Source organism: Sebastes fasciatus, chromosome 11 (assembly GCF_043250625.1).
Source record: "Sebastes fasciatus isolate fSebFas1 chromosome 11, fSebFas1.pri, whole genome shotgun sequence".
NCBI classification, from domain to species: Eukaryota; Metazoa; Chordata; class Actinopteri; order Perciformes; family Sebastidae; genus Sebastes; species Sebastes fasciatus.
In genome coordinates this window covers 21,474,514-21,501,196 of record NC_133805.1, presented here as the reverse complement: position 1 = coordinate 21,501,196, position 26,683 = coordinate 21,474,514, and the positions used below count along the sequence as shown (strand labels likewise).

Here is a 26,683-nt window from a genome sequence, read left to right as displayed (position 1 = left end):
GAAAATCTCATTGTGCTCATGCTCACATATTGATTCTCTTGGGACTGCCTCCTGTAGTATGTCCTAATGTTCACTGATCCAATATATTGAGCAGCAGGGTAATGAGATGTCATTTTCATGTCAATATGGTCAAACATTGTTGGTGATTCACTGTGCTGTGCATATAGAAGTACTTTGGAACAAATACTGAGGGAAGAGACAATATAGGATACAGGGTTGAAGTCTGAATTGCACCCCATGTTAATGGCAGGAAGAGTGCTGTTGCACCTTAAGAGCTGGTTAGATGACTCGAGTAATTGTGCTGAACGTGGAGTAATGCCATTCGTGATAACAGCATAGGAGCATGCCTCACAGACGACTACCATGGCAACAGACTGGCCCAAGGTAGCAAGGGGCTAGATTTTATTTCAGTTCTCACACTGAAATGAGACAACTAATACATCAAGCTTTGATCTATTTAACAAAAGCAGATAATTGCGTGTTTAGACAAAGCTCTGATGAAAAACAGGCTTTAATTATTCAGATTTCATCCATGTGAATGGATTGGTACAGGATTGCCAATGGCACTTCCGTCATGGTAGAGCATGGGAAATATGGATTTAATTGTTTTTGTGCTTTATTAATTTGTAGCTAGCATATCTTATGAACATCCTGACAATTAATGGTTTGCTCATCAACAGTCCTATGTAATTATATTAACTATTTACAGTAAATTTCAGAAACTCATGAAACTCTTTCAGAAACAATGGTCTATTTGATGGTCTGGAAAATCAGTTGTTTAACTGGTGTGCAATAAGATCCTATAGCTGGAGCCAGTATAGGGTGACAAAAATAGTTATGATTCAATGAGTTTTCAAAGGGGCAGACACTGTACTCCCTTGTCAATGCGGTGACGTTCCCTTTGGTTACATCCTTTGAAATCTTGGAGTTACCAGGATGGAAAGAGAGAGAAAAGAAAAATGTGTTGTTGAATCATGAGATAATATTTTTCATAAAGACCTTGCTGAAAGCTGGAATAATATTTGTTACTATTTACTGTTTGTTTACATGCTTTCCTGTTTATTCAAGATCTTTTTAGAGCTGAAACGATTAGTCGATTTATCCTCAATTAGTTGAGACAATTTATCTGCTATCATTTTGATAATCAACTCATCTTTTAAGTATTTTTTTTTAAAGAAATATCAAAACTTCTCCAGCCACCAGCTTCTCAAAGGTGATGTTTGCTGGTGTCCTTAATTTTCTTTGACATTAAAATGAACACCTTTGGATTTTCAATTGCTGCAGAGACAAAAAAATAATAATAATATAAAATAATTATTCAATGAATGAAGAAAATACTTGGCAGATGAGTTAATAATGAAAATAATATTTAGTTTTCCCTCTAGAGTGACATGAAACAACTGGTGGAAACCAATCATGAAATGTCAAATATCACACACACACACACATATAAAGCAGTGGTTGCACATGTTGCTGGAAAACAGCATGCCACTTAAATAACTCCTTGCATCAATGTAACAAATAGGGCGGCAAATAATGATTATTTTCATTGTTGATTAATTTGTCGATTTTTTTCTCGATTAATTGATGAGTTGATTGGTCTATAAGATGTCAGAAAATGGTGAACATTTTCAATCAGTGTTTTCCAAAGGCCAAGATGACGTCCTCAAAAGACTTGTTTTGTCCACAACATCAAAGATATTCAGTTTACTGTCATAGAGGAGTGAAAAAAACAGAAAATATTTACATTTAAGAAGCTGGAATCAGATCATTTTTACTTTTTTTTCTTTTAAAATTACTTAAACCGGTTAATCAATTAACAGAATAGTTGGCGATTAATCTAATAGTTGACAACTAATTGATTAATCGTTGCAGCTCGAGTACCAAACAAACTGCTGTAATGCTGGAGTGGTCTGGTACTTCTCATAGCAGAGGTGTGAGATGGCCTGTCTGGCCATTCACCGCAGGCTATCACATCATCTAACTGCTTTGTATCTGCAACTGCAGACTATAACAGTGTATACAAATAAACTTTCTCGAAAGCCTATTTGTGATGGTATCTCCTTTTGTAGCCATGGCACTATAAGATTGGATTTTCGCAAGTACTGAAATGTATGTGAGGGGCCATTGACCCTCTATATTTTAGTCTATTTTTTATAGTATATTATTCTATTCTATATTTATGTTCTTTTATTTCATTTCCTCTTAATATGTTTACTGTGCGCATCAAATACCAAGGCAAACTCCTAGTAAGTGAAAACCTACTTGGCAATAAATCTTATTCTGACTGTCACCATATTTCAGCTGACACTGTGAGTCAGTACCGATGATGCTATACAATATGTAACACGCAAGCTGTAAGAATACGAATAAAAGCACATAATACTGCCACCCGTGTAAAACCCTTGTGTGAAGTAAAGGGATATTCTGGATTTAGCATTAACCACAAATTAAAGGGATTCTGAAACATAATTGTATTGGTCATGGCTGTTAAAGGACAAATGAAAGGGACAAAACATAACAGAGCACATTATGTACCAAGAGCAAACTAAGTGGGTTTAATGATGAAAAAAAGGAGCCGGCGTTAAGCTCAGAGGCACACACCAATCTCTCTCAGATTAATTTCATTACGAACAGTGATTCAAGACTGCAAGCTATCTCATATCAAAGTAAAAGCACAGCAGACAACCAACTTTTCTTTGTGTTAGGGTAAAATAGTCAAAAATCTTTTTGGGAAGTGAAGAAATGCGGATATTCCTTACATATTTATTATTCCTACAGGAGTTATGTGAGTGGAAGCATTTTGTTTCCCATAAACAAACTGCAGCAGTGTTACATCATAAACTCAGCTTGTACAATACAGAGGGACATATTGACAATTTGGCCTTCACATAAGTAATCCGGTCTTGGTGAAGATTAATGAACCACCACGGCCGTGAATGTAAATGAGTTGAGCACTGCAGCCCTATTTATGATGGTGCGACGCAGGTCACAATCAAGGTAATGACAGGTGAAATGATTTCTAGCACAATCCTGTCTGTGTGATTAGTGGTTCAATGAACTAAAATGTAGGGAACTACAGCAACCGCCTGTTTCCAAGCTCTGGGCAAAAACTTGGTGGGAATTAATAAACATTCTGAACATGTAGGAGGCAGAATCGATTTGCTCAGAGACATATTCATTTGTGCTTCCTCGTTGTGTTGTTGTACTTTAATGGAAAAAGCACTCATGCAAATAGGAGGTGCAAAAATGCTCATTGTGCCCAGGCAACACCAAAAGATATAGAAGTGCTTGTTTTGCAAAAGCAACATCATCTACAGCTTATCTGTTGTTCTATACTTGCAAAGTCATGAACGTAAGTTAAACTAGATTAACCTTTGCTTACAGCATAAATAGCAATGCATAGCTCTACAAATAATTTCATCAAGTGATATTACTTTACCTGAGGTTGCACCGATTAAAAAAACATAACAGTCTGACGCGAATTGAGTGAGTCATGTGCTCTTTTCCATTTGCAAATATGAGGGAGGCAATGGACCAACGCATACTTCTAGTTTCAAACTGCAGTTCTGACAATGAGATCTTCGTCCTGTGAGACCCTGACACTTGAGAAACAAATTTTACTTCACTTTGTCAGTGCTTGTGCACATACATTTGGCTATTGGAGTGCCTACCAACTCACACACTGTGAAATAAGACAACCCAGTCAGCTTTTTTATGGGATGCCTAGATCAGAAAATGTGATTCAACCAGCTCCCCTTCCTATGTCACATGCAAGCTCAGTAGAATAAACCGCCCACGGCTTAAGAACTAAATTTGCGAAGATGCGCTATATTTTTCTCCCTAGCCAATCAGAGCAGACTAGACTTTTTCAGGAGGGGGGCTTAAAGAGACAGGAGCATAAATGCAGCGTTTCAGACAGAGGGTGAAAAGTAATGTGTTTTTTGAACATTAAAGCATGTAAACATGTTCTAGTAGAAACCCCAAATACAAATATGAACCTGAAAATGAGCATATGTACCCTTTTAAATTATGTCTAGATGTTTGAAAGACCCTCATTATGGTCAGTGAAACATTTTACTTTTCAGGCAAATTTGAGTCTAATCACATATTTCCATTGACTTAGTATTCAATCGCACTGCCTCAAAAATCTGCTTTGTGTTTGTCTGAGCAGATGGTTAGGCAGAGTAAAAAGAAAAGTTATATTAAAAGCCTTATGTAGTCTACATTATTTGTTTAAAACACTGACCAGTTTTGACCTCACAGGGTCTTCTTCAGGGCGGAAATAGCAACAACCTTGTCAGCATGCTAAGACAATTATTTTTCATATTTATATAAATTGTAACAGACTGTATATAAAGATGGATGACATGACAGCTCCCCAAAGGTCATTTGAGGTAGTTCTTATCACGCTGATGTATGTTCAAGTGTTCATTTTTCTGACAAGGTTGGTTTTATTTAGTTATTTGATGGTATAAAAAGGGGGTGAGACGTCATGATTGAGAGCAAAATGGTTGTTAATTGTTGTGTCTAAATTGCCCGTAGGCTTGAATGTGAGCATGAATGGTTGTCTGTCTTTATGTGTCAGTCCTGTAATAGTCTGGTACCCCGCCTTCGCCTAATGTCTGGGCTGGGAACGGCTCCAGTCCCCCAGCGACCCTGAATAGGATAAGCGGCTACAGATAATGGATGGGTGGATGGACATCATGATTGACAGCTGCTCTGAGTGAAGTAGTCGCGCAGCCGGAGGCTCGAGAGGAGATGTAACTTTAACCTTCCATAACCGTCACAAGTCTGTGTAATAGAACATGTGTCAATTTGATCTGAAATGTAGTTATAGAAGCCCTGTGATAGAGGCGACCTGCCAGCAGAAGAATAGCTAACAATAAACAAAGCCAAATACAAATCAAGGAAAAACAATGTAATGATTGCCTGGAATACAAATTGGCTCTGGACATTCCTAACAATGCGCTTTATATCTGTACTAATGGTAGATCGATTCTCTCCTTTGCTGTAGTGCTCTGCATTAGTTTGACTTTTTATGAATGTTTTAAGCATCTTAGTAAACATCGTCACGTAGACAGTGATACTGCTGCTATTGCACTAATTATCACAGCAGTGGTAATTAGCCAATACTAACTTTGCCTATACCGCCCACCTCGGTTTCTAACCAAGGTCTGAAGCAAGCAACACCTGTCACAGCAACAGGAAGTGCAGGAAACACAGAAGGCCATGGCTGTAATTATTTGTATTATTTTGAACCGATGATCAAAGAATAATAACCTTGTTTTCTTATAATCCCAATGATCCCTACATAATTAATCTTTTCACGAACACAAGATAAAAATGCAAAAGATGAACTACTGCTGTAGTGATCATCATCAGATGTAACAAATCCTGTCAGGGATTGCTTTTTGTGTAATCTAAAGTCACAATAAACTAACCTTTGTTTACTACAGAATCAGTCCCTTTAGAGATATTTGGGGGATGTTACAGCAGACTTGTGATTTGGTTGCAGTAGGCTGTAAGAACTAATGTTGTTATCTGCTGATGTCAAATGTGAGCGGTGACGTACAGTAAGGCAATCTCGGACAGAGATTAGGCTCATTCGAGACATCCTGACTGGAATGCAGACGAGAGTCGCCAGTTTAGGCTGGAGGAAATGACAAAAACTGCAGTCAAGTTGGACAGTTTCAGCCTTCCTGAGATGACACTGAAAGTCAAATATTTGTCATACTGCGAAAATGTTACTGCTGATGTTGGATGAGCTTTAACATAAGAATTGTCTTGCTCATGTGACTTTAACTATCAAACATATTTTCAGTCACTGTTGTAATAACTGTTGTTTAAATAAAAGATCTGCAGTTTCATGTCCCCATTAAATAGACTAATTGATTAAGATGGAACAGCATGCTGCACAAAACATCTAACCAACACAGGCTTGTTAGGTCAGAATCACAAGATAATTATTCAGTGATTATAACAAAACAAACCATAAAAAGTAATTACGCTTATGGCCTCTAATTTCTTCCATACTCTGTAATTGCAACAGTGAAGTGTTACTCTCCAGGGTTGCTTCAGTCTGTGGTCAAAAGTCCCAGAAATAATCCACCTGTAGCCATTGTTGTAGTGGTAGATGTAGTTGTGCATGTGTATGATTAGTCTGCTACTAGAGTTTAACCTTTACGCATACATTTTATACTTTTCCATGAAGTTTGCAGGTTAGGGAACAAAAGCAAGCGAAGCAGCTTTTGTTCCTTAAGTTTATCCTAAGGACTGTGCTTCTCCCCGGGGCGTTTTATTCCTTAATGCCTCCATCCAGGTAGTATAAGTCTCTTGTGAACAGTCTCGCTGCAGTAGGCTTGCTAGGCCTAGTCTGTGTTACCGGTGTTACATGGTGGTCGGGCATACACCGATTACATTACTTTCCCACCGCCCTCATCATCGTTTTGCTTTTTTTATACAAATAAAACCCATTTAGTTAGTTTACGTGTATCAACGCTGTGTTATTAATACATAGTCGGACGATGGACGCTATGCTGTCTGTGCCGTACGGAGTCTCAGCACAGAGTAGCAGGAGTCAGATTTTACACACTTATCACGGGACGAGAGAGAGTTGACAAGACGATGGTGGAGGATTTGGTGACAAAGGGGAAAAGAAAAGAGCCTATTTGGCAATATTTCGGATTTAAACCCAATGCTACAAGGGAACCATGACGTTAATGAGGCAATCACTGTGTGGAGGACGGAGCGTTCACAGCCGGTGTCCGCAGCAAAAGCTCGACCGTAGAGGCCAGACACACAGCCATCCAATGTTATAGGGTATACATTGTACACGTGTAAAGTCAAATTCAGGAAGTGCTTTACTCAAACTACACTACTGAACTCCAAAGTAACTGCCCCGAATGTAATGTCTTTTTCCCACTTACAGCCCGTCTTTTGGCATCGTACATGTATTTTTAGATCTGGTTTGATACTGAAAACGATGGCAGAGAAAAATAGGCCCATGCCTCTTTCTGTAACAGCTCTTCTCCCTCTTAGACATGCTGTTGTTTACCACACACACTCACTCACTCTCTCTCTCTGTGTCTTTGTCATGCCCTACTCCAAGTAATGGAGTCCCCAGTGTTACAGGTAAGGTTGTAAACATTAGCAGGGGACTGGTGTACCACGATAAGTAACTTAAAAGACTGAGCAGTGTGTATCAATTTCAAGTCTATAACATGTCCTACAGTAAACGTGACAAAGGGTCCACTATTAGTAACAAAGACACACACAGTTCTTTCCGAGTCCACAGGTCCTAGCGCAGCCAAATTGCCCTGTTTATATTTGACACCTTGTTGCTTATACATGTACATAATTCAGACTATACCAGCATGAATATTATCAGGTTTAATGTGTAATCTATAAGCTGACAGGATCACGCACAAGGACTTTTTGGACAAAATATGTTCATGGCCTAAAGATATTTATTTAATGACTTAATTTTATGAGTGTGCATAATGAAGTACTCAGTGGTGACATTTGCCTGCAAAAGAAATAACTTAACACATTTGCTTGTGTGCATCCACATCAGAAACCTGCACCACTGACAGCGTTTTTTCCATACACATGTGCTGGCTTGGCTCGACTCGGTTTGACTCAGCACGTCAGTGATTTGCATTTCCATTACAACAGGGCTACTCGCTTGAAGGTGTGTGTGTGTGTGTGTGTGTGTGTGTGCGTAGTGGTCAAAGGATGGTAATGGTACACTGGCAATGGCAAGGCAAATAAGCTTGGCATTGTTTGACTCAGCGCGGCCAAAAGTGCCATTGGAAAAGTCAAATATATCTTTAACACAGTAGATGGTTTAAAGCTTCAGTAGGCAGAATATTGTTGGCATCATTGGGCAAAAATTCCATAATAACCTTTCAGCATATTGTAATTCAAGTGTTCTGAGAGAAAACTAGACTTCTGTACCTCCTCAGCGCTGTGTTTTCAGGCTTTAAAAAATCTAGCCCGTGACGGAAGACTTTGGTCAATCACAGGTCATTTCAGAGAGAGAGCGTTCCTATTGGCTGTGCTCCGGCTGGTGGGCGGTGCTTGGCATTTCCTCAACCGATCTCAACATGGCTGCCGGGTCTCAAACTTTCTCATTTGACAGCTAAACAGTACACTAAATGATGATTCTGAAAACATTTGAGGTGAGAAATATGCATTACAGTAACAGAATATTGATTCATATTTGATCAGCACTTCCTACTTTGACCATTTGATCGGAGTTCGCAAGTGATTGACAGTTGCTCACAAACGGCAGACTCAAGCTCGGCTCTGATTGGTTGTTTTCCTCCGGTCTGTGAAATCTTGCAGATTCCATTAGGAGCACCGGAGGACAATGGAGGACACAGAGGAACAGGATTTTTTTTCAGATTACTTGTCTCATGCACTACTGTCAGGATATAGTGACAGTTTTATAAAAATCTCTTTTATTAATCATATTTGCTCCATTTCTACCCACTGCAGCTTTAAATCCCCTAAACCATTGTCCGAACAAGGGCAAGGAGATATTTGACTTTTGACAGCTATGAAAAATATAGAAAATGGCCAGACTTTTCATTTAAAAAAAATGCATCACACCTTAGCTGTATCTGTTGTAAATATTTTGACATGTTATCTTACTTTCCGGATATGCTCTCCTGTTTCTCCATCTCCCTCTGTTCCAGAGTTTACAGAGTACGTCTGCTACACTCTGCTAAGTTATCACAAAGCATCACCTCTTGAAAACTCATGTTGAAAACATTCAGTGCAGCATCTTGTTTTCTTCCTTCCTGACTCTCTCCAATGTTACTTTCCTTCACTGTGTGCACAAACAGCATCGACTGCTGCTGCAGAGCAGCTGGTATTACAGCGTGGATACTTTTTTTTCAATAAAACTGATCAGCTTAATGATGCAGATTTAAAGACTTGTTCCCACCAGCTGAAGTCTGAGGGTAGCTTCGTTCCATAAAGTCAGCCCACGTACGAGTTCATATACAGTGGCTGCTGGAGCAGTTTGTGGATTTGGTGTTTTACTGCTGCAGATTCCATTTCATGGGAAGTAGCTTTGTGAAGTGTTGTTACATGCTCTCACTGTGTATCCATGTGTGTACATAAGACTCCATGTGGCAGTGGCAGCTGCCATGTTCCTGACTGCAGACATGCCTCTGTGTGTTGTGTCTGCCTATGTCTGTGTACACTCGGTAAGAAGATACCGGTATGTAAACAACAGATTTGAGCATGTGCATCGATCAGACCATTTGGAGTACAAATGTTCCACAATACATAGACCGTGATAGCAGATATAGCAGGAAAAGCACATGCATAAACAAAAAAACTTTAAAGCTGTTCTAATAAACATTTCTGTAACGGATTTAATGTGTAATAATAAAGGGGCCACACATATGATGACCCTACAGATAATTATCATCGACTGACTCCGCAGTTTCAGGCTGCTGTTAGCGGAAAAAAGCTGTGATAAACAGACTGTAGACTACCTGCCCAGCATTTAACAGCAGACTAGCGACTAACTGGTGAACATTGTGGAGCATGTAGCAGCTTAACAACCAGATATGTTTCTCCAACAAAGACTTGTGGAGGCCAAAACAGAGCTAACAGGAGAGGGAATGTCAGATTTACATGCATCAAATGGCCAGAAACAAGACTCCAAATCAATGCTAATGTTGCTCCCTGTAGTGTATTTTCAGTTTGATCCCATGCCCCCAAGTAAAAGAAAAAAAATCTGTTAATGCTGCTTTAATGATGTCGCCATTCTGTGTAGGTTTCAAGATCCTGGCACTGCAACACTCAAACACAATGTTATTAATGTTATTAGTCAGTATGTCCTCCGTTAGAAAGATCTACAGGTTGTTGTTCATTAACTGACTAACTTCATTAACATTATTATTCGGAATATGGTTATCAAAGAGTTGGGACAAATATATGTTTTACAGGGTTTCTTACAGTTAATTATTATAGTCATTATTAACAGAATCTGCATCACCATCTGCTGAACTGTGATATTTTACTCAGCTGCCGCAGAGTGTTGACAACAACAGAACCTGCTCTGCAAACAATGACATTATTAAATTACTTGTATGTGAGATTGGGAGCATTTCTATTGCCTCTGCACGGCTCTCAACATAGTGACGGCTGAGCCGACGGCTCGCAGCTACGGTGCTAACAGTGCTAACGGTGAAAGCAGCAGCCCCACTGCAGACAGAGCTAACAGTGTTATCCTGGGGGGAACCGGAGGGTGGGTGCTACACTTCCGCAATGGTGCTGTCGGTCGGGATAGCGCAATATCAGGTGTAACCGCCGTATGAGCGCAGTGCAGAGCGGCGGCCGTTAGCTAGCCAGTGAGGCATGCTCACATGCACGAAAAGCATAGCCGACCCGTCTATGTCAACAAAGCACGCAAAAGTTCGGATCACAACACAGAGAGCAAGAGAGAGACAAGAGAGAGACTACCTGAGCAGATTTTCTGCTCAGGTAGTCATTAATCCTCTATATGTTTACATAGAAAATAGTTGTTTGATGCTATATTAATGCTCTGGATATCGCATTGAGAACATTCAAAGTGCATTTTACTGCACTCTGTACTCTATTTGTCTCCATTTTGTTTGACACACACATGCACCGTGTGCTTAATGTTAGCGAATGTGCAACGATATAATATCAGTAGAGGTGGGAGAGGTAACAGACGCACATTGTGTTTGTTTACTAGAAAGTTCATGTGTTTTTTGGGGTGACAACGTGACAAGACGGGTTTCTGCCAACCAGTGTATTGCAAGCCCGGAAGCCCGTAACGTTAACAAGTGTCCGGTCGAGAGAGAGAGGGAGCAAGCGAGCGTGTGACTGACGGTGAGTATGAAGTTATCAGTAACGTTATAGTTGAACGTAGCAGTGCAGTGTGTGTACAGTTCAGACTGTCAGTGAATAAATGCTTCAAGACACAAGCCAAGTTCTTGTGTCTTGCTTGCTACCTGCTGATTACAGTGAATGGGGTTAGCCCCAAAGCTAGCGACAACAACAATGGCCCAGGTGGGCTGACCTTTGACCTGACCTGACCTGGACTAGCTATTCTCACTTTAGTGACAAGCCACACCTCAGAGGGGTTTTTTTCTGGGGGTTTTTACACAAATACTATCATATACTGTATCGTAGCCTATACCCAGTGAAATGTCAGGAAGGTATGAAAAATGGATAGCCTAGTATTCAGGCTTGAATGATAAACCGTCAATATATTTAGATTATTTTGCTCTGGCCTCTTCTCGAAGTTTGTATTCAATAAAATACCTTATTATTTCAATGAAATGCACTGAAACAAATGTATATGTGACACAAAAAGGCAATTTATTATTTTGGCCGGTAAAAAACATGCTTGACCGGTGGATTTTTCCATCTAGCAGTCCCCTTGGCCAGTGAGTCAAAAGGTTAATTTTGGACATTGATAAGGGCTATAGAAATATGTTGCCTGGGTCTTATATAAATCGCTTTAGAGGGGAACTGAGCCTCCAAGTGTTGAGGACCTCTGCATAAAAACCTAAATATCCTATAACCTACAATGTCTAGATCCACAAGTCACACTGTGTCAGTCAGCCTCGTCTCAACTGTACCCATGTTTCATCCCCTTAGCACCTGCTGTCATCTGGGTGATAAGATAAAAGACAACTCAGATCTTAAAGACTGAGACTCAGCCAAATGTGATGATGAATACTGATTTTACACACTCTGGAAGAAATGGACAGAAATGTAGCCTGGAGGGACTCGTCGTGACCTGTCAAGACTTAAGAATGGAGCGCTACATCCACACTATCAGATTATGATAATCAACCTCTTGTTCACAGTCTATCATCTACTGAGGTGCCATTTACATACAGTGTTAGTCATAGGCTATGCATGCGGTCTTTCAGAGCCACAGCAAGTCAATAAATGCATATTGATGAAGGTCATTTTCTTGACAGGAACACAGTCATTAAATACCATCTTAAAATAAATCTGTATAATCCCCAGTGAGTTAAATTAAACTATTTAGGTGGGTTACTGTTGATATGGTGACAAAATGTCAAGATTAAAATCTGCTGTATCCTACTATGATCTTTAAACAGAAACAGCTTTAGTCGAGGTTTCAGGATTACTATTATAAAATGGGAAGGAAAGCAGCTTTTGTGAGATTTCAGGAGAAGATTTGAACTCTGGTTCACTTCAGACTGGAAGGTAGATTTTTACATCTCACCAAAGAGATTGTGTTAAATGTCTTTCATCTTTCTGAAGAGGAAGCTCACTGTGGAAGAAATTCAAGCGTAAGAATCTGGGGGTTACAGAATATGCTCATCTAAAGACCATGATATTTCAAAAAGATAGCAACTGTCCTGGAAAAATCTGACTTCAAATATTGAAACAGCTTGCCCTGACCTAAGAACTGACAGCTAACCTCTTTGATAACTTTCATGTTCAGGGGGTATTTAGATTTTCAGCTGGTGGTTCAAAATGATTTTAAAATTTGGTCTACAAGAAAAATATAATTTTTCATGACATTGAGAACATATGCCCAATAAAAACATTAGGGATCAAAGTGGTTAATTGCAATGGAAACACAATTGCCATTCTCCCCTCGCCCACCTACCCATTACAATGCAACACAGTTTGAATGATTCGTTTCCCAACTGCATCATAAACCAGCCTTAATGGGATTCTTCCTTCATTTATTCAAGGTCAAAGCCCATCACTCCCACAGTCCTTTGCATTGTAAATCTTCTTCTCAACATGTCTGTGGGGGAATTTGAATAATTGAAAATTTCCTGTAGTGGTCGTCTAAATATCAGTATACTGCGGGTGAATAGTGATTCTATGTGGACAGTGTGGACAAATATTAGTAGATAAAGCCAACAATATCAGAAACGTGTCTTGATTTTTGTGTTTTCTGCTAAAGATTTCTAATAAACAGAAGCTGATATGGGGGTTTTTTCCCCACCGAAGCACGTTATGAACTCAATTACTGTATTAGTGAGCAAGCCTCAGTGTTCGAGGTTAGTTATGTGAGATTATAAACAGATACAGCAGCAAACACTGAATGGGTATGGCATACTGGCACTCATCCAAGTCCTGACAAACACATGTCTGCAGGAAAATGCAGCGTGGTGTAGCGGCATGCTTTACCCACTCCATCCAAACAACACCACAACACAATGATGGATGAGTATTAACAGGACTGTTCAAGTCTGATGCCAGTGACCAGGTTAAAGTTCACAGTTGGTTGGACTAAAACATATGCCCCAAACCCCCCCGAAAAAAAACAAGTAAATATGCAGCAAATCTAAATTCATTAACTGTTCCTACCGGCTCATGTGAAGCTGAAGGCATTTTCAATCAAGCAAGCAATACAATGGCAATTAGCTTCCCATGAATGATTTGTTTCACAAGACACTCTTGAGTGCTGCTTGGAAAACAAACATGTAAATGGAGAATTTCCCAATATTCATGATACCAATTGAAAAAACAATAAATTGAAAATCAATATTAAATTAGTGCATTATCTCCTCACACAGCAGAGAAGAGTTTCGATCAACTCTGAAGATTATAGTCAGGCCATTTATGGGGATTTCTTTCAGGGTTGATTAAAGATACGACGGAGATAAGATATCGTATCTTTGGGGGAGTGGATAGACTCAATTGAGAGATAAGTAAGTCAGCTGTTACTCCATCAAACCTGCACTTTAAGAGATGGGATATAGGACACAGACGCAGTCAGAATAATAAAACCTCTTAAAGTAAGAGTGGGAAGAGAAACAGAAACAAGTGATATTGCAGTGCTGCCTATCCCTAGGCTGCATCTTTTTGTTTTGGCCAATGTACTCTTGTTTGAATAAAATATAATGGACAATCCAGACTAAGCCAAGGACAGCTTTACCTACTGCTTTTTGGGGTCTCTATTTCACAAAGATAAAATGGGCTAATAGTGATGAAACAATCTGATTAAACTCCAATTTGTATACTTGCATTGGATAGCAGTAAGAGTGGAGATCACAGATTGCATGACAGGAAAAAAATATACGTAATCACTGTCTCACTTGATATTTTGAACTTTACTTTTACTACTATACTTTTTAAAAATATTACAGCCAAGTCTCACAGTGTACATTATAATACAGCGGCAGTACTTGGGCGTGTTGAGAGCTTTATGAGGATATATTGCCTGATGTCACTTATAGATTCAGGTCTCTGCTTTAGCTTATATAGTCCATTCCTTAAAAACTACTGTGGGGCCAATTTATGTTACTGTGTCCATTTCACATTACTTTTCATTTAATACTCAATCATTACATCAATGTATTATCAGCTATATTAATCGGCTGCACAACAAACCAAAAGCAAACAACTTACAATTTAGTGAACTTCATTCATACTGAATGGTGAATGAAGAGTTATGCTTGATTGGATACGTAGCCAAATGGAGAGTTGAATGAATCAAAGCACACAGCGTGATGATAACTCGGCACCACGGCACCTTTTTCTGAATGATCTCTAAAATAATCTTTGTAGAAGTATCAGTTTTGTTTAGACATTTGAAACGCACAACAAACAAAATTAAATTGTTTCCACTGACTACTGAGAAATGACTTGTCTGAAACAGATCATTTGGAGCAGCGCTGATGAATATTTGAATGAGCGGAATAAACCAGGTGGGAAAATAATGACAACTGACAGCACGGTGACTCCGACCTCATAACAAAGCAATTATCAGTTAAGAACTTTGATTTGAATAATGTTATTAAAGCATCTGTCAGATTTGCAAAAAACAAATGTTTGTGTGCAAACTCAAACCATCAATTTGACCTCAGAACAACCCCTCATGGAAAGTCTTTCCTCAAGATATAGGGATACACAACACCTAACAAAAATGATTTTTCCTCTTCTTGGAAGCCAAGCTGTCTTCAGAGATCACCAAGCGAGCCAGTAATGGAAAAAAGGGGAATCTTTGCAGCATTTCACCTTAAGACCTCACCCTTATCACACGTTTTATGCACTATTTGCTCTCAGCAGAGCACACAACGCAACATCAACAATAACAGCTTTTGCGAGCACTAACAACACTTAAAAAATAACAACCACAACATTAACACTGGACTATATTAGAGTACCAGATGCATTAAAGCCAGGCATCTGTTTGAAATAAATTGCTCAAGCAACATTAAAACCCAACTGAACATAAAAGAAAAAGGACAGGCTGTCAAGTCTGGCAGGAGATACAGCACACTGTGCACAAATGCAGCATGTTAAGATAAGAGATCTTGCACGCATGAGTACTTACTGTGGAGAAGTTCACCGGGTAGCAATCCTCTCCTCGAAAGGTGCACTGCAGTAGCATTTCACCGATGTCATGACCTGTACGGTTATAGAAATCAGTCATGTTGAACAGCTTGGGCTTGAAGTTCATGAAGTTCGCCTTATCCTTTAGGGCAGCCAGCACCTCAGGCTCAGCCAAGTGTGGGTTGGCTATTTGGTAGTTATTATTAAGGAGGGCCAGGAGCTCTCCCACATGATACAGGTCATTCCTGGTGATTTTGGAGAAGCGGAACTCATTGAGGTTACAGAAGGTGACGGCTGGGAAGGTGAGGTTCGTCGCCGCCACCTCGTCCAGCTTGGTGACATGAGGGTACTCCAGGTAATATGACACCCGATCCATGCAGACCAGCATCAACAAGCTGAGTGAACCAAGGAAGGAGAGACTCCAGAGAAACCGCCGGAATGTCATGTGCCCATAGGCGAATATGTGACTCATGCCATGTAGGGTGGATATGTTAGCAAAAGCTTGCAGGTTGGAGGGCCTGGTGCTTTCAATGCTTTCCTCTGAGCTTCCTTTCATGGCTGTAGAGTGATGCTCAACACTGTCTGCCCAAGAACTTCAGGTTAAAGACTTTGCTTAGCAACAGCAATAGCAGAATCCAACCGGCAGTGTTGGTTTGGCACGCTGCTTCTTTATTCCCCTTAAGAAGTGGTAATGGTCTCAATAAATAGCTACCTTAAAATGGTTGTCAGTCTCTGTAACAGTTTTCTTTTCATCACAATTCACCTTCCAGTGGTTGTCAGCTGTTCTTGTAGTCCCAGGTCCCCCCTTTTTCTTTCAGGCTGCTATTTCATTATCTCCAAAAGCTGTCTCTCTCACTCCCTGCTCAGCTGTCCTTTGTAGCGGCACCCAACACAATGACAGCACCAGAAACACCCACTTCTACCCAAAACGCAATGCCTCCTGATTCCTGAGTGGTGTGAAAAGGGACAAGAATACAAGGGACAAGAAAAGAGAGAAGAACAGAGAAAAAATAGCAGACGTAAAGGATAGAGGCGAGAGATGAGGGAGTGGGGGGGGAGAGACTGCAATGAAAAGGGCTAGCGTTTGGAGAGAGGTGCTAAGCCTCAGCAGTCAATGGGACCCTTCCTCCACTAACCGGAGAGAATGCCTCTACATCGCTGTGATAATGGGATGCAATGGTTTTGTGAATGGAAGTAATAAAGAGAGAAATGGCTCACTGGTCCCTCGCTGCCACCTTCCTCTTTCTCTCGTGTCTCTTTTTTGCTCTTCTTTTTTCTCCCGAAAACAAAAATGAGGGGGTCAGAGACCTCCGACCAGCCCACCACTGTGCTTGACAACCGGCGTTCGCAGCTCCCACGGGTTCCACTTCCTTATTTGCACAGATCCTCAGTTAATAGGGAAGACCACCACCTCTTGATGCTTTATGGCCACCCCCCACCAGCATAACCACTAAAGCCGCTTCGAGACCTCCAGCTTTAGTCCTGTTAACATACAGATTTATATTCTGCCGTGTGGAGCCTTTCACGCTCTTTTTCGCTTCCTCTCTCTCTCTCTCTCTCTCTCTCTCCCACCACTCCCCCATTTCTTGCTCTCTCTCTCTCTCTCTCTCTTTCTCTTTCAGTCTCCCTCTCTCGCCCTCTCCCTCTTTAGTAGTCAGGATCCATCCCACTGCTGAATGGCTGCTTTGCCTGTGTGTCTGTGCTCACAGGGGAAGTCTCTCAATCTGGACACCACCTTCACTGTGTTATTATTCTCTAATGCGCTCCAACAGCCTCTGCCGACAACATGTTTGCTCGCATACAACAGGTTGCATGTTTTTTGCGTTGATATACACGTAATGGGAGTTCCAGAAATGTCCACATTTTAACCTTTTCATATGCAAACAAGTAAAGCAGACAGATACTGAATATAACTGAAACCTGCAGGTTAAATGATTTCCTCATTATTACATATAATTCATTAATCATCTGATTTAAGATCTTTATGTTTGTTGTCATATCTCGTGATAGCATGGGTTAAATATTTCCATTTTTTCTTTGTAGTTCCAAGCGACGGACTAATCCCAAAAAGAATTTCACAGTCTGGCTCTAGCGGTCCAGGGATCTGAGAGTTTTCAGGCTCGACCAGTAATGGAGTTGGTGGTTTCACTGTGGTTAATATTTCACCACACCATTCTGAGAAACCTTTTCATTTCTCCGAAGACCAAACAAGATTATCACTCATTGGCTACCCGGGGGTGTCTTATTATCATAACAATAGGTGAACTGCCAAGGATATGACCACAGTCCTTGAGGATTAAATCAATATTCTGCCCTAGTAACCACGCACGGAGACCATAGCAACCATTACCCACAACACTATAGGGGTATGCAATTCAGATAAAGCTAAACCATTTCATCCGTAAACTTCTGAGAATTGCAATGTCAACCATACATTGACACGGTCGAGATGCAATTTTAAAAAACGCTCACAGAAGGAAATGCAACATGATGCCTGAAGTGAGATAGACCATTGTGGTTTTGAATCCGCCTATCACAGTCGTTTCACCTGACAGGGAACGCTAAGACTTAGAATAGGTCTACCAAAACAATGTGTGACATATTGCAATTTCAAAACTACAAGACAGCAGCCTTTTTTTTCCAAAGGCAGCACAAGCTAAAATCAAAACAGGATGAGCCACTTTTATAAACTCATAACATCATGACACCTTCAATACTATTCCTTGTCAAAATATCACTGAATTTACTTGATGAAGATGTTGGAATTTAGAAGTGGTTGATGCTCGTCTAAAGGCTGGATAATTACCTCCTATATTTTAAATGTATAAAAGCTGCACTCCTTTGTATTCACAGTCAGGATGGCCAATAAGCATTAATGTGCTAAAAAAAAAAAAAAAACACTTAACAGTGATGGATGATGCTGAGCTCATTTAACATATGAGACCTTGATTGAGTTTTATATGGCTTCATTCACAAACAGAGTCAGGTAAGTCAATGTAGCTGACAAACACTGACAAACTAAAAACCCTTGAGTTACTGCCTGAAACACAAATCAAGTATGGCATTGACTGAATGGTTATGGTACTTTATAGATAATATCGTACTCTACAATGACACACACACACACACAAATATATTAGTGAGCATGTAGGGAGTACTCTATACTGTAGTGGTATTTGCTAAAAAGACATTAAAGGACCAATATGTAATATATTTACTATAATACATCATAAAATGACAATGATATGTCATCAGAGATTAAGGAAACATGCTAAATTGAAATACCTGTTGCGTCTGAAATTCCATAGTAACAGGCTTTTAGTGCACTAAAACAGTATGTGAGATATTTTAGTATGTCCGAAACCTAAGTATGAAACCAATAGTACGCAAATTGCATAATATTTCCAGTGAAATATTAAAGTATGAACCGGTCTCCAACCAGCAAGGAGGCTCTCAGGAAGGGACAACGTAAGCTACTGCTCAGTACGTCCGAAAAGATACATACTACTGTTTATTCACACAGAAGTATGTTGAACGATAGTACACCTGTTGAGTATGTAGTACATAGTATGCGATTCCGGACGAAGACAGTGGCTTCTCTGACAACAATGCTACAGCCAGTATGGTCTTCTTTTAAATCTCCATTCCGGTCCAGAACGTCCGTTTTTGTTTCTGCCGGTGTGATCCCATCCACTGCCCATTTCAACGACCCGTTGCCACATATGAAACAAATTGGCACACAAACACAGACTTCTGCAGCCATGGAAGCAAACATACAAACTGGACCGACAGAGATAACGTTAACATTAGATTCTAGCCAACCTGAAAAGCCTCGGCACATCTCTCTGTGGTCCGTGTGCACCTGGGTTATCAAGGCGGCACGTATTAGAGGCATAAAGCCAGTAGGGCTGTCGCAATATCCGCAATACCACAACATTGACAAGTCAACCGCATGGGATGGCAAGCAGCCGCCACAACCGCAATGATTAACGTTTTTCCTTTTTTTAATTCTTTGCGATGGGAGCGACGCATTTTTACACTTTTCTACAAACGGCAGCAGCGTGACGAGGTGCTCGGGGTCTATTCTGCGCTGGGCGCTGCACGTATGGTGTTTTTTTCTGGACGTCGAGAGTTGATAAATGTTCACCTTTGGGTAAAACTCCACAATGACAAACTGTCACATCCTACATGTAGCTACAAGTGCTGGACAACAACAACAACGGAGGAGAAATGAATACACACAGACCGGCAGGTCCGTCCATCCTCCCTATGTACTTCAGCCTTCCCTTCATCCAGAGCAAGTACTCTACCTTGTGCCGACATTTTGATATTCCGTATCATAGCAACCAGACACAAACCAATGCCCTTCTTTGTTCTGCATTTAACAATAAACAAATATTCAATTTGTTTTAAGACTGTCATCTTTGTCATTAAAAAAACAACAATATACCTAATAATAGTCTAACAATATTGCTCCTTTAACTAGAAAAACACAGCAAGCAAACTAACAGCAGCAAACGTGCGGTGGATGTACAGAAGGTTGACTATAGAGGGCTACAGGAATGAGTCCTAAAACCCGGAAATGAGTTCGCATTTTAGCACTTCCGGTTCCTTTGTCTAGAAGTCAATGGGTTTTTTTAATGTGTTTTTAGTTAGTCAGAAATAAGGTCTGTGGTTAACAGAAGCTTAAGAGACATAAAATACATCAAAAAATAACCTACAAGTGAATTTTGAAGCCTTTATGTGTCTTAAAAAAGGCGTTTGCTAACAAGTGGCTTGCTGACATCATGCTGACTCGTCCGTCGTTATAGTCTCGCGTGGTGTAGTTCGACTACAGCCAAACCTTAGCTTTTTACTTCTGGTGATTGCATTTACACTTCAAAAATCATAAAAGTGGTGTTCATTTGTGAAGATTATCTTGCTGAACAAAACGTGAAAGTATCATAAATGTGTGTTTGTCACAGATCTTATTTTCTGCAATAATCCAAATCCCACTGGCTTGACAAAAAGCTTGACTATGCTAACTTCCTGGTTGGCATACAAAAATACGTCATCCCTGGAGCACTGTATAACCTGACCTATTGTGTCCATGATATTAAGTGTCCTGTCAGAACTAACCTCACCTTTTAGAAAAACAGGAAACCCTGAGGTGAAATCCTGAGACTACAATGATATTACATACGTGGTTTCATCGTAACAGAACAACGATCTAAAACCTCAAAATAAAGGAGATTGGGATAACAGTGAAACATGCATAAACATTTCTTCATATATTGATAAACATTCAACATCACAGTATAGTGATAGTTGTAATTGTTGCATAAATCAGCATTTGACATTCAATTTCCACATTCAGTAATAGAACGCAGATACTCTTCACGCTGCATTTATTTGCATTCTCTTTACATTTGGCTAACGTTGTCCTGTGTAAAGATTAGCAAACTTTAATCCCAAATTCATACTGGCAGGCATGCCTGTTGTTGCAGATTGCAGGATGAAAGTGGTGGACTTTGCAACAGTAATTGGCTTTCAAGCGGATGGTAGAATGCACAGCATAATGCAGTGAATATTAATAAGGAGGGGTAATATTTATGGCGCTGCTAAGCACTGCACTCTCTTTTTGTGCCTTTGAATTTGACTTTTCACTATCAACTAATGTTCTGAAAAATTCCAAGGCTTAGAATACCTCTCTGGCTTATATTAGAGGCTCGTCTGTGTCTTCATAACTGTCTCAATGTCATAATTGCATGTTAACTAGTCCAGGTATGTTTGTAAAAGCAACTAAATATTGTAAAGATGCAATAACATTTATAGGCTAATGCAACCCAGACAAGAGCGAGGAGTAAGTCACAGTAATGTCTGATGTGTGTGCCAACCTAATACAGCACTGAATATAATTTAACTATAATCTATGCTCGTCCTTTGTCCTATATATTTGATCATACTTTGTGTAAATGCTACACCTTTTAATTTACAGTTCCATGTTTAACTTTGGTCAGATTTCTGTTTTTTGCACATCCAAGAAAATGTGTTATCTATTAATCCACGACATCTTTAGCTGGGATAATGCACATTAAAATGTTTAGCACTGCCAGAAATGATAAAAAAGCTACAGTATGGAACACTAACTGAAACCAGAATTTCTGATAATTGAAGGAAAGAGAAATTCTTTGAATCTGACTTATTTCTTAACAAGATTGACATGGTTACGGTTGGTCCATAATGCAAACAATGTGATTCATACGATGTGCTGTTTGCAGTCACCCAAGATACGCTGCAAAAGCTTTGGCAAAATTCTCCAAACAAAAGTTGAACCTAATTCGACAAGTGCACATCTTAATTTAGTGAAAGCCAGTACAGCAGCAATGTTGCCACTCTCACTATGTGGATCTAAATGATGTTGGATATTAAGTTGTGTGTTATCATAATTACTACAGTTCAGCAAAAACTCCTAAGACAAGCAAACCACCCTGATGGGATGTAAAGCTAAAAGGAGCAATTACAGTAAGTCATTCTTTGTGATGCCCGAGTTATGCAGATTTGGCAAGCACATCGGAGGACAGATTACCCTGTTAGGAACCGAACCCTGCAGTAAAGCAGTCGACATTTAAGAGCACATACATCATGAAGTTAAAGAAGGGGCAGCAGAGATGCAACACCGCACCGAACAGAGCAGTGCCAGTACCGAGGAGCAAAAACATTACGTGGACTATAGATTAGACTGAAAGTGTGATCCTTTACAACTATCCCCGCCTCTAAACACATTGTTTTACTATGTAAAATGTTCAGCAGCTTACATAAGTGCATTGCAACTAAACAAAAAGTCAAATATTGTCAACTGTTTGAGTTTAAATGCAAAAACTTCAAGTATACAGCAGTTTAGATGTGTGAAGCCCATATTAATGTTGAGATAAAAAAATATTTTGTTTGCAATGGGGAAAAAAATGATGAAGCTCTAACATTTGTTTGAGTGTGTAACTGGTATATTTGTATAAAAGACTGAAACAACTTGAGCATTTGGCAACTACAGAGTAATCACTGCAGGTATCAAGCGAAGCTTTGTTCTATTAAGCTACAAACCCTGCAGAAGAAAAAACGCTCCCCGTAGCCTTTAGCAATATGTTGATATGAAAGGCTGTGATAAACAGAACAGCCAACATTTTTCTTTTTCTGTGACTGTCAGACAGACTAAGTGAGGTAGCAGATGTGCACACACACTCACTCACTTTTTTTTTCCATCTTCTCTTCACAGATGAAACAAACAAGCTGCAGAAATCTGCCAGAAAACAGAAAAAAAGACAGCCTTCACAATACAGTCGACCAATGCCTGCTATTCAGTATGTGTGGCAGTTGTGCTGCAAATGACCTTGCATAAACGCTGTCTGAGATAAGGGCCTATTCATATGTAATCTACTGCTCAATATCTGTTGTGTGCTTGTGGAGAACAAAACTGAGAGGAGAAGAAAAAGTCTAAGACCATGGACACAGACATGACAATGTACTATGAAGAGATTTGGTACTAATACAAATTGTAACACTTATGTGGCATTCATCAACACAAATGTACCAATTTCTTATAGAAAAGGAAATAAAAGCAGGTGTTTTAGTAAAGCTAAGAGAACATCAGAGGGTCAGTGAAGTTTTACAGCAAATCCTCTCATGTTAAACTCAATTCAATTCATTTTTAGATGGCGCCAAATCATAACAGAAGTTATCTCAAGACACGTTTCATATAGAGAGAGCAGGTCTAGATCGTACTCTTAAACTTGAATACAAATAATATGGATGGGTCTTTACTGTACTGCTCACTGAAACATGTCAATAGAGCTGCAACAATTAATCGATTAGTTGTCAACTATTAAATTAATCGCCACCTGTTTTGATAATCGATTAATCGGTTTGAGTAATTCTTTAAGAAAAAAAAAGAGTAAAAATTATCTGATTCCAGCTTCTTAAATGTGAATATTTTCTGGTTTCTCCACTCTTCTATGACAGTAAACTGAATATCTTTGAGTTGTGGACAAAACAAGACATTTGAGGACGTCATTTTGGGCTTTGGGAAACAGTGAACGACATTATTCATCATTTCATATTCAAACAACTAATCGATTAACCAAGAAAATAACTGACAGATTGGCAGTGAAAATAATCATTAATTGCAGCCCTACTTTCATGTTAAACTTGAAGACAAAAATATGGATAGTCTCTACTCTACTGCTCACTGAAACATGTCATATCGCTTAGGCTGAATACATACTGTATTAATGCTTAAATCACAGCTGACTAGGTGTTTGTATTTTTGTAAGCAGTGTTGTTTTTTTCTGCGTACTACGTGACAGATATAAATGCATCTCTTTATATCTTGTTTTCAGAAAATTGAATTAAGTAACTGCAACTTACTAAAGGTTTTCAGTAATGAGTCCAGGGCTATTTGAAACCCAAAACGTTTCCATGCTGAAGCTGTTATTGCAAAGCTCCTCTGCTTAGAGCTCTGAGGTGTTTGCCTCAACACTACTGTCGATTTACTTCTCACTAAGTAGCCTACATGATAAGAGAGTGTGGTTGCAGCAACTTTCTATTCACTGCTTACCTACTGTAGACCACAGTTGTAAACGAAAACATCCCAAATGTGTCCCAGTTTATTTCATGTTACAGATTGTGGTTGCGTCCAAAATTCCATACTAACACAATATTTAGTACGCTAAAACAGTATGTGAGATTTTTTTAGTACACGTATGTCCGAAGTATGTACGTAAATTTTACATTATGCCACGTTGGACACTATGGCAGCATAAATATCCCACAATGCAATGCAGTAGTGATGACAACGTTCATAACAGACGTTGACGACAGCTCTGTAACATCAATAACACTTCAATTTAAGTGTAAGTATAAGATTTCACTTTGCCAGGCTGAATAAATTAATTCAGACTTTGATTCTCACAAACCGTTGTTTTTGGTCACATCAGGTTGGCGTGGGTTACCATGGTTACACGTCTCCAACCTGCAAGGAGGCTCTCAGGAAGTGATGACGTAAATTACAGCTCACTGCGTCTGTGAAAAAAAATACATAATACTGTTTATACACACAAAAGTATGTAGAACAATAGAACACATATTGGGTATGTAGTGCATAGTATATGCAATTTCGGATGAAGCTTAATGACAAAAGCTTAAGCAAAGAACAAACAAACCGGAAGTAAACATAGACCCAAGCTGTTGCCTAGCAATGCAATTCTATTGAAACAGTCTATAGGATTATCATGATATGGATGCATCTCAAAATTGAGTTGAACATCAGTTGCATGTTTAAAGCCAATACAACTGCCCCAAGCCTTAGCGTGATAGTAAAGAATGAGCATGATAAAGTGTTTTACCATTTAGAGAGATGTGCTTGTGTGATATAGAGGTATTATTTATGTTCAGTTCCTTTAAGTGCCTTGGGTCTCATCAAACAGATAAAATGTCTATGATACAGGAGCTAGGACATATGGTATATACACACACACACAACACACACATCAGACAAGATAGATACATCTTTGAATTGTGTTACTGGCTCATACTTAAACTGGTATGTCAGTATTAGGAAATGTCTACTTATTGAAATAGGAGATGAAGTTTAACTGACATCTGAAAAATACAATAACATTGTGGGATTTGGGAAATAAAATGCTTTAAGACAAAAAAAATATATTTATGGTCAAAGTCAGTAGATGCTGACATGTTTTATAATCAAATCTAGATAGTAAACAAATACCAATTATACTAGGACAATCACACACTGAGGGCCAATTTAGATGTTAAACTTTTCATCCCAAATAACACAACAAGAGTAATAAAGAAAATACAAGCCTGGAGCAGAACCATTTTTATCCCAATTATCAGCGTGAAAATCTTAAATTTGTCGAGATGTTCTACACATAAAAGTGTCCAGGATCAAACACAAGCTTAGGGATGTAAACACACCATTACTAAACAAGTAAATAACCCCATTACCACAATCAGACACCACAGTAACACCAACTGAATCTGAAATACATCATGTGTTACATCAAGAGGGCAGACGAACCGAACCCGCTAGGGGGCCTCAGAGAAAAAGCCACTACCAGCGACCACCACTGTGCACTTTATGATGCAAATACATTGTATGTATAGTATTTTAATTTTCCTGCTATCTGAATGTGATGAGAGGATATATTTAGAATATGCCTAAATTATAATTTGCCAAGGAAACCATAAACAATCTTTAGCACAAAGCTGAGATACTAGCCAGCTGTGCAATTATGGTGCCTTCAAATGAAACTTGTGAGCTCATGTTTACAACATGGGAAGTCGTGTGCTCAGCATTGCAAGGAGTTAGTCTTGAGAACACCGCTGCTAAGCAACGGCAATATTACCGTTACTGTCAGATATTTAAAGGGTTTGTGTATTTTATTACATCATAAAATATAAATATCATTGGCCCGTCAACAACCAAATGGATACTCCGAGATGTTACAATGAAACTAAAAAGGATCGTGGTTGCTGCTATCCTTAGTATTTGGTCCATTATTTCAAGATCACAACTTAAATATCTTTCAAAGTAACAAGAAGTTTTTCTCTTTATTTAGACTTAACATCATATTTACATGACATAAATTATGATTCTGTGGTTCTCAGGTTGAATTTCAAAACATTTTATAACTAATAATTATCTTGTTATCTGGAGATGAGAGACTCAACATCCGGATCTCGTAATAATGAGATGTTAAATGTTAGCCACAGAGGCTAACAATTTAGCAAGCTAGCACATGGATAACATACTGCAGTAAATGCAAAGGCATAATGACAGAGGGAAAAGATGAGGCCATTGGGAATATCAACATTTTCCTCAGACCTATTATAAAATTACAAAGAAAAACAATATACGACTAAAATGACTATATATTAATTTATTATGCACCGAAAAAATAACTTCCAAGGCCTCCGCCATTTCTGACAACGTCAACAAAAACACGTCACAACTTGTAAACTCTGAGCTTTCAGAAACTTTCCACTTAAGAGGTCGTGAATACCAAAAGAGGGAGGAGGGGGGGGGGCGTCCATATGGACTCTTCTGGTGAACACGGTAAACACAACCCCCATTTGAAGGCACCATTTGTCCCAATTAGGAGTTTGTTTAGACACAAAACAGTTCATGCATCAAGTAAATTAAGTCTGAATTATAATGCTATAGGGACTTAAACACAGCACTCCACTATATTAGAAAGCTTCAAGCCTAGACATTAATAGTGCCAAATATTTGCAATAAACAAACCTGGGGGCTTCTTTAGGGAGCCAGTGCTTTACTTTAATCCAGCCTTGCTCATAACCC

The 26,683-nt window shown here is 39.3% G+C and overlaps 1 protein-coding gene across 1 annotated transcript in view; it reads right to left on the bottom strand.

The window, feature by feature from the left end:
* The window catches only part of asic1c (acid-sensing (proton-gated) ion channel 1c), a 114,310-nt gene extending 97,304 nt beyond the window's left edge, over window positions 1-17,006 (bottom strand). Inside the window, exon 1 of the mRNA XM_074651552.1 lies at window positions 15,329-17,006. Coding sequence (XP_074507653.1) covers window positions 15,329-15,883 — 555 coding nt within the window. The 5' untranslated portion in view covers window positions 15,884-17,006. The remainder of the gene's footprint in view (window positions 1-15,328) is intronic.
* Window positions 17,007-26,683: the final 9,677 nt, after the last annotated feature.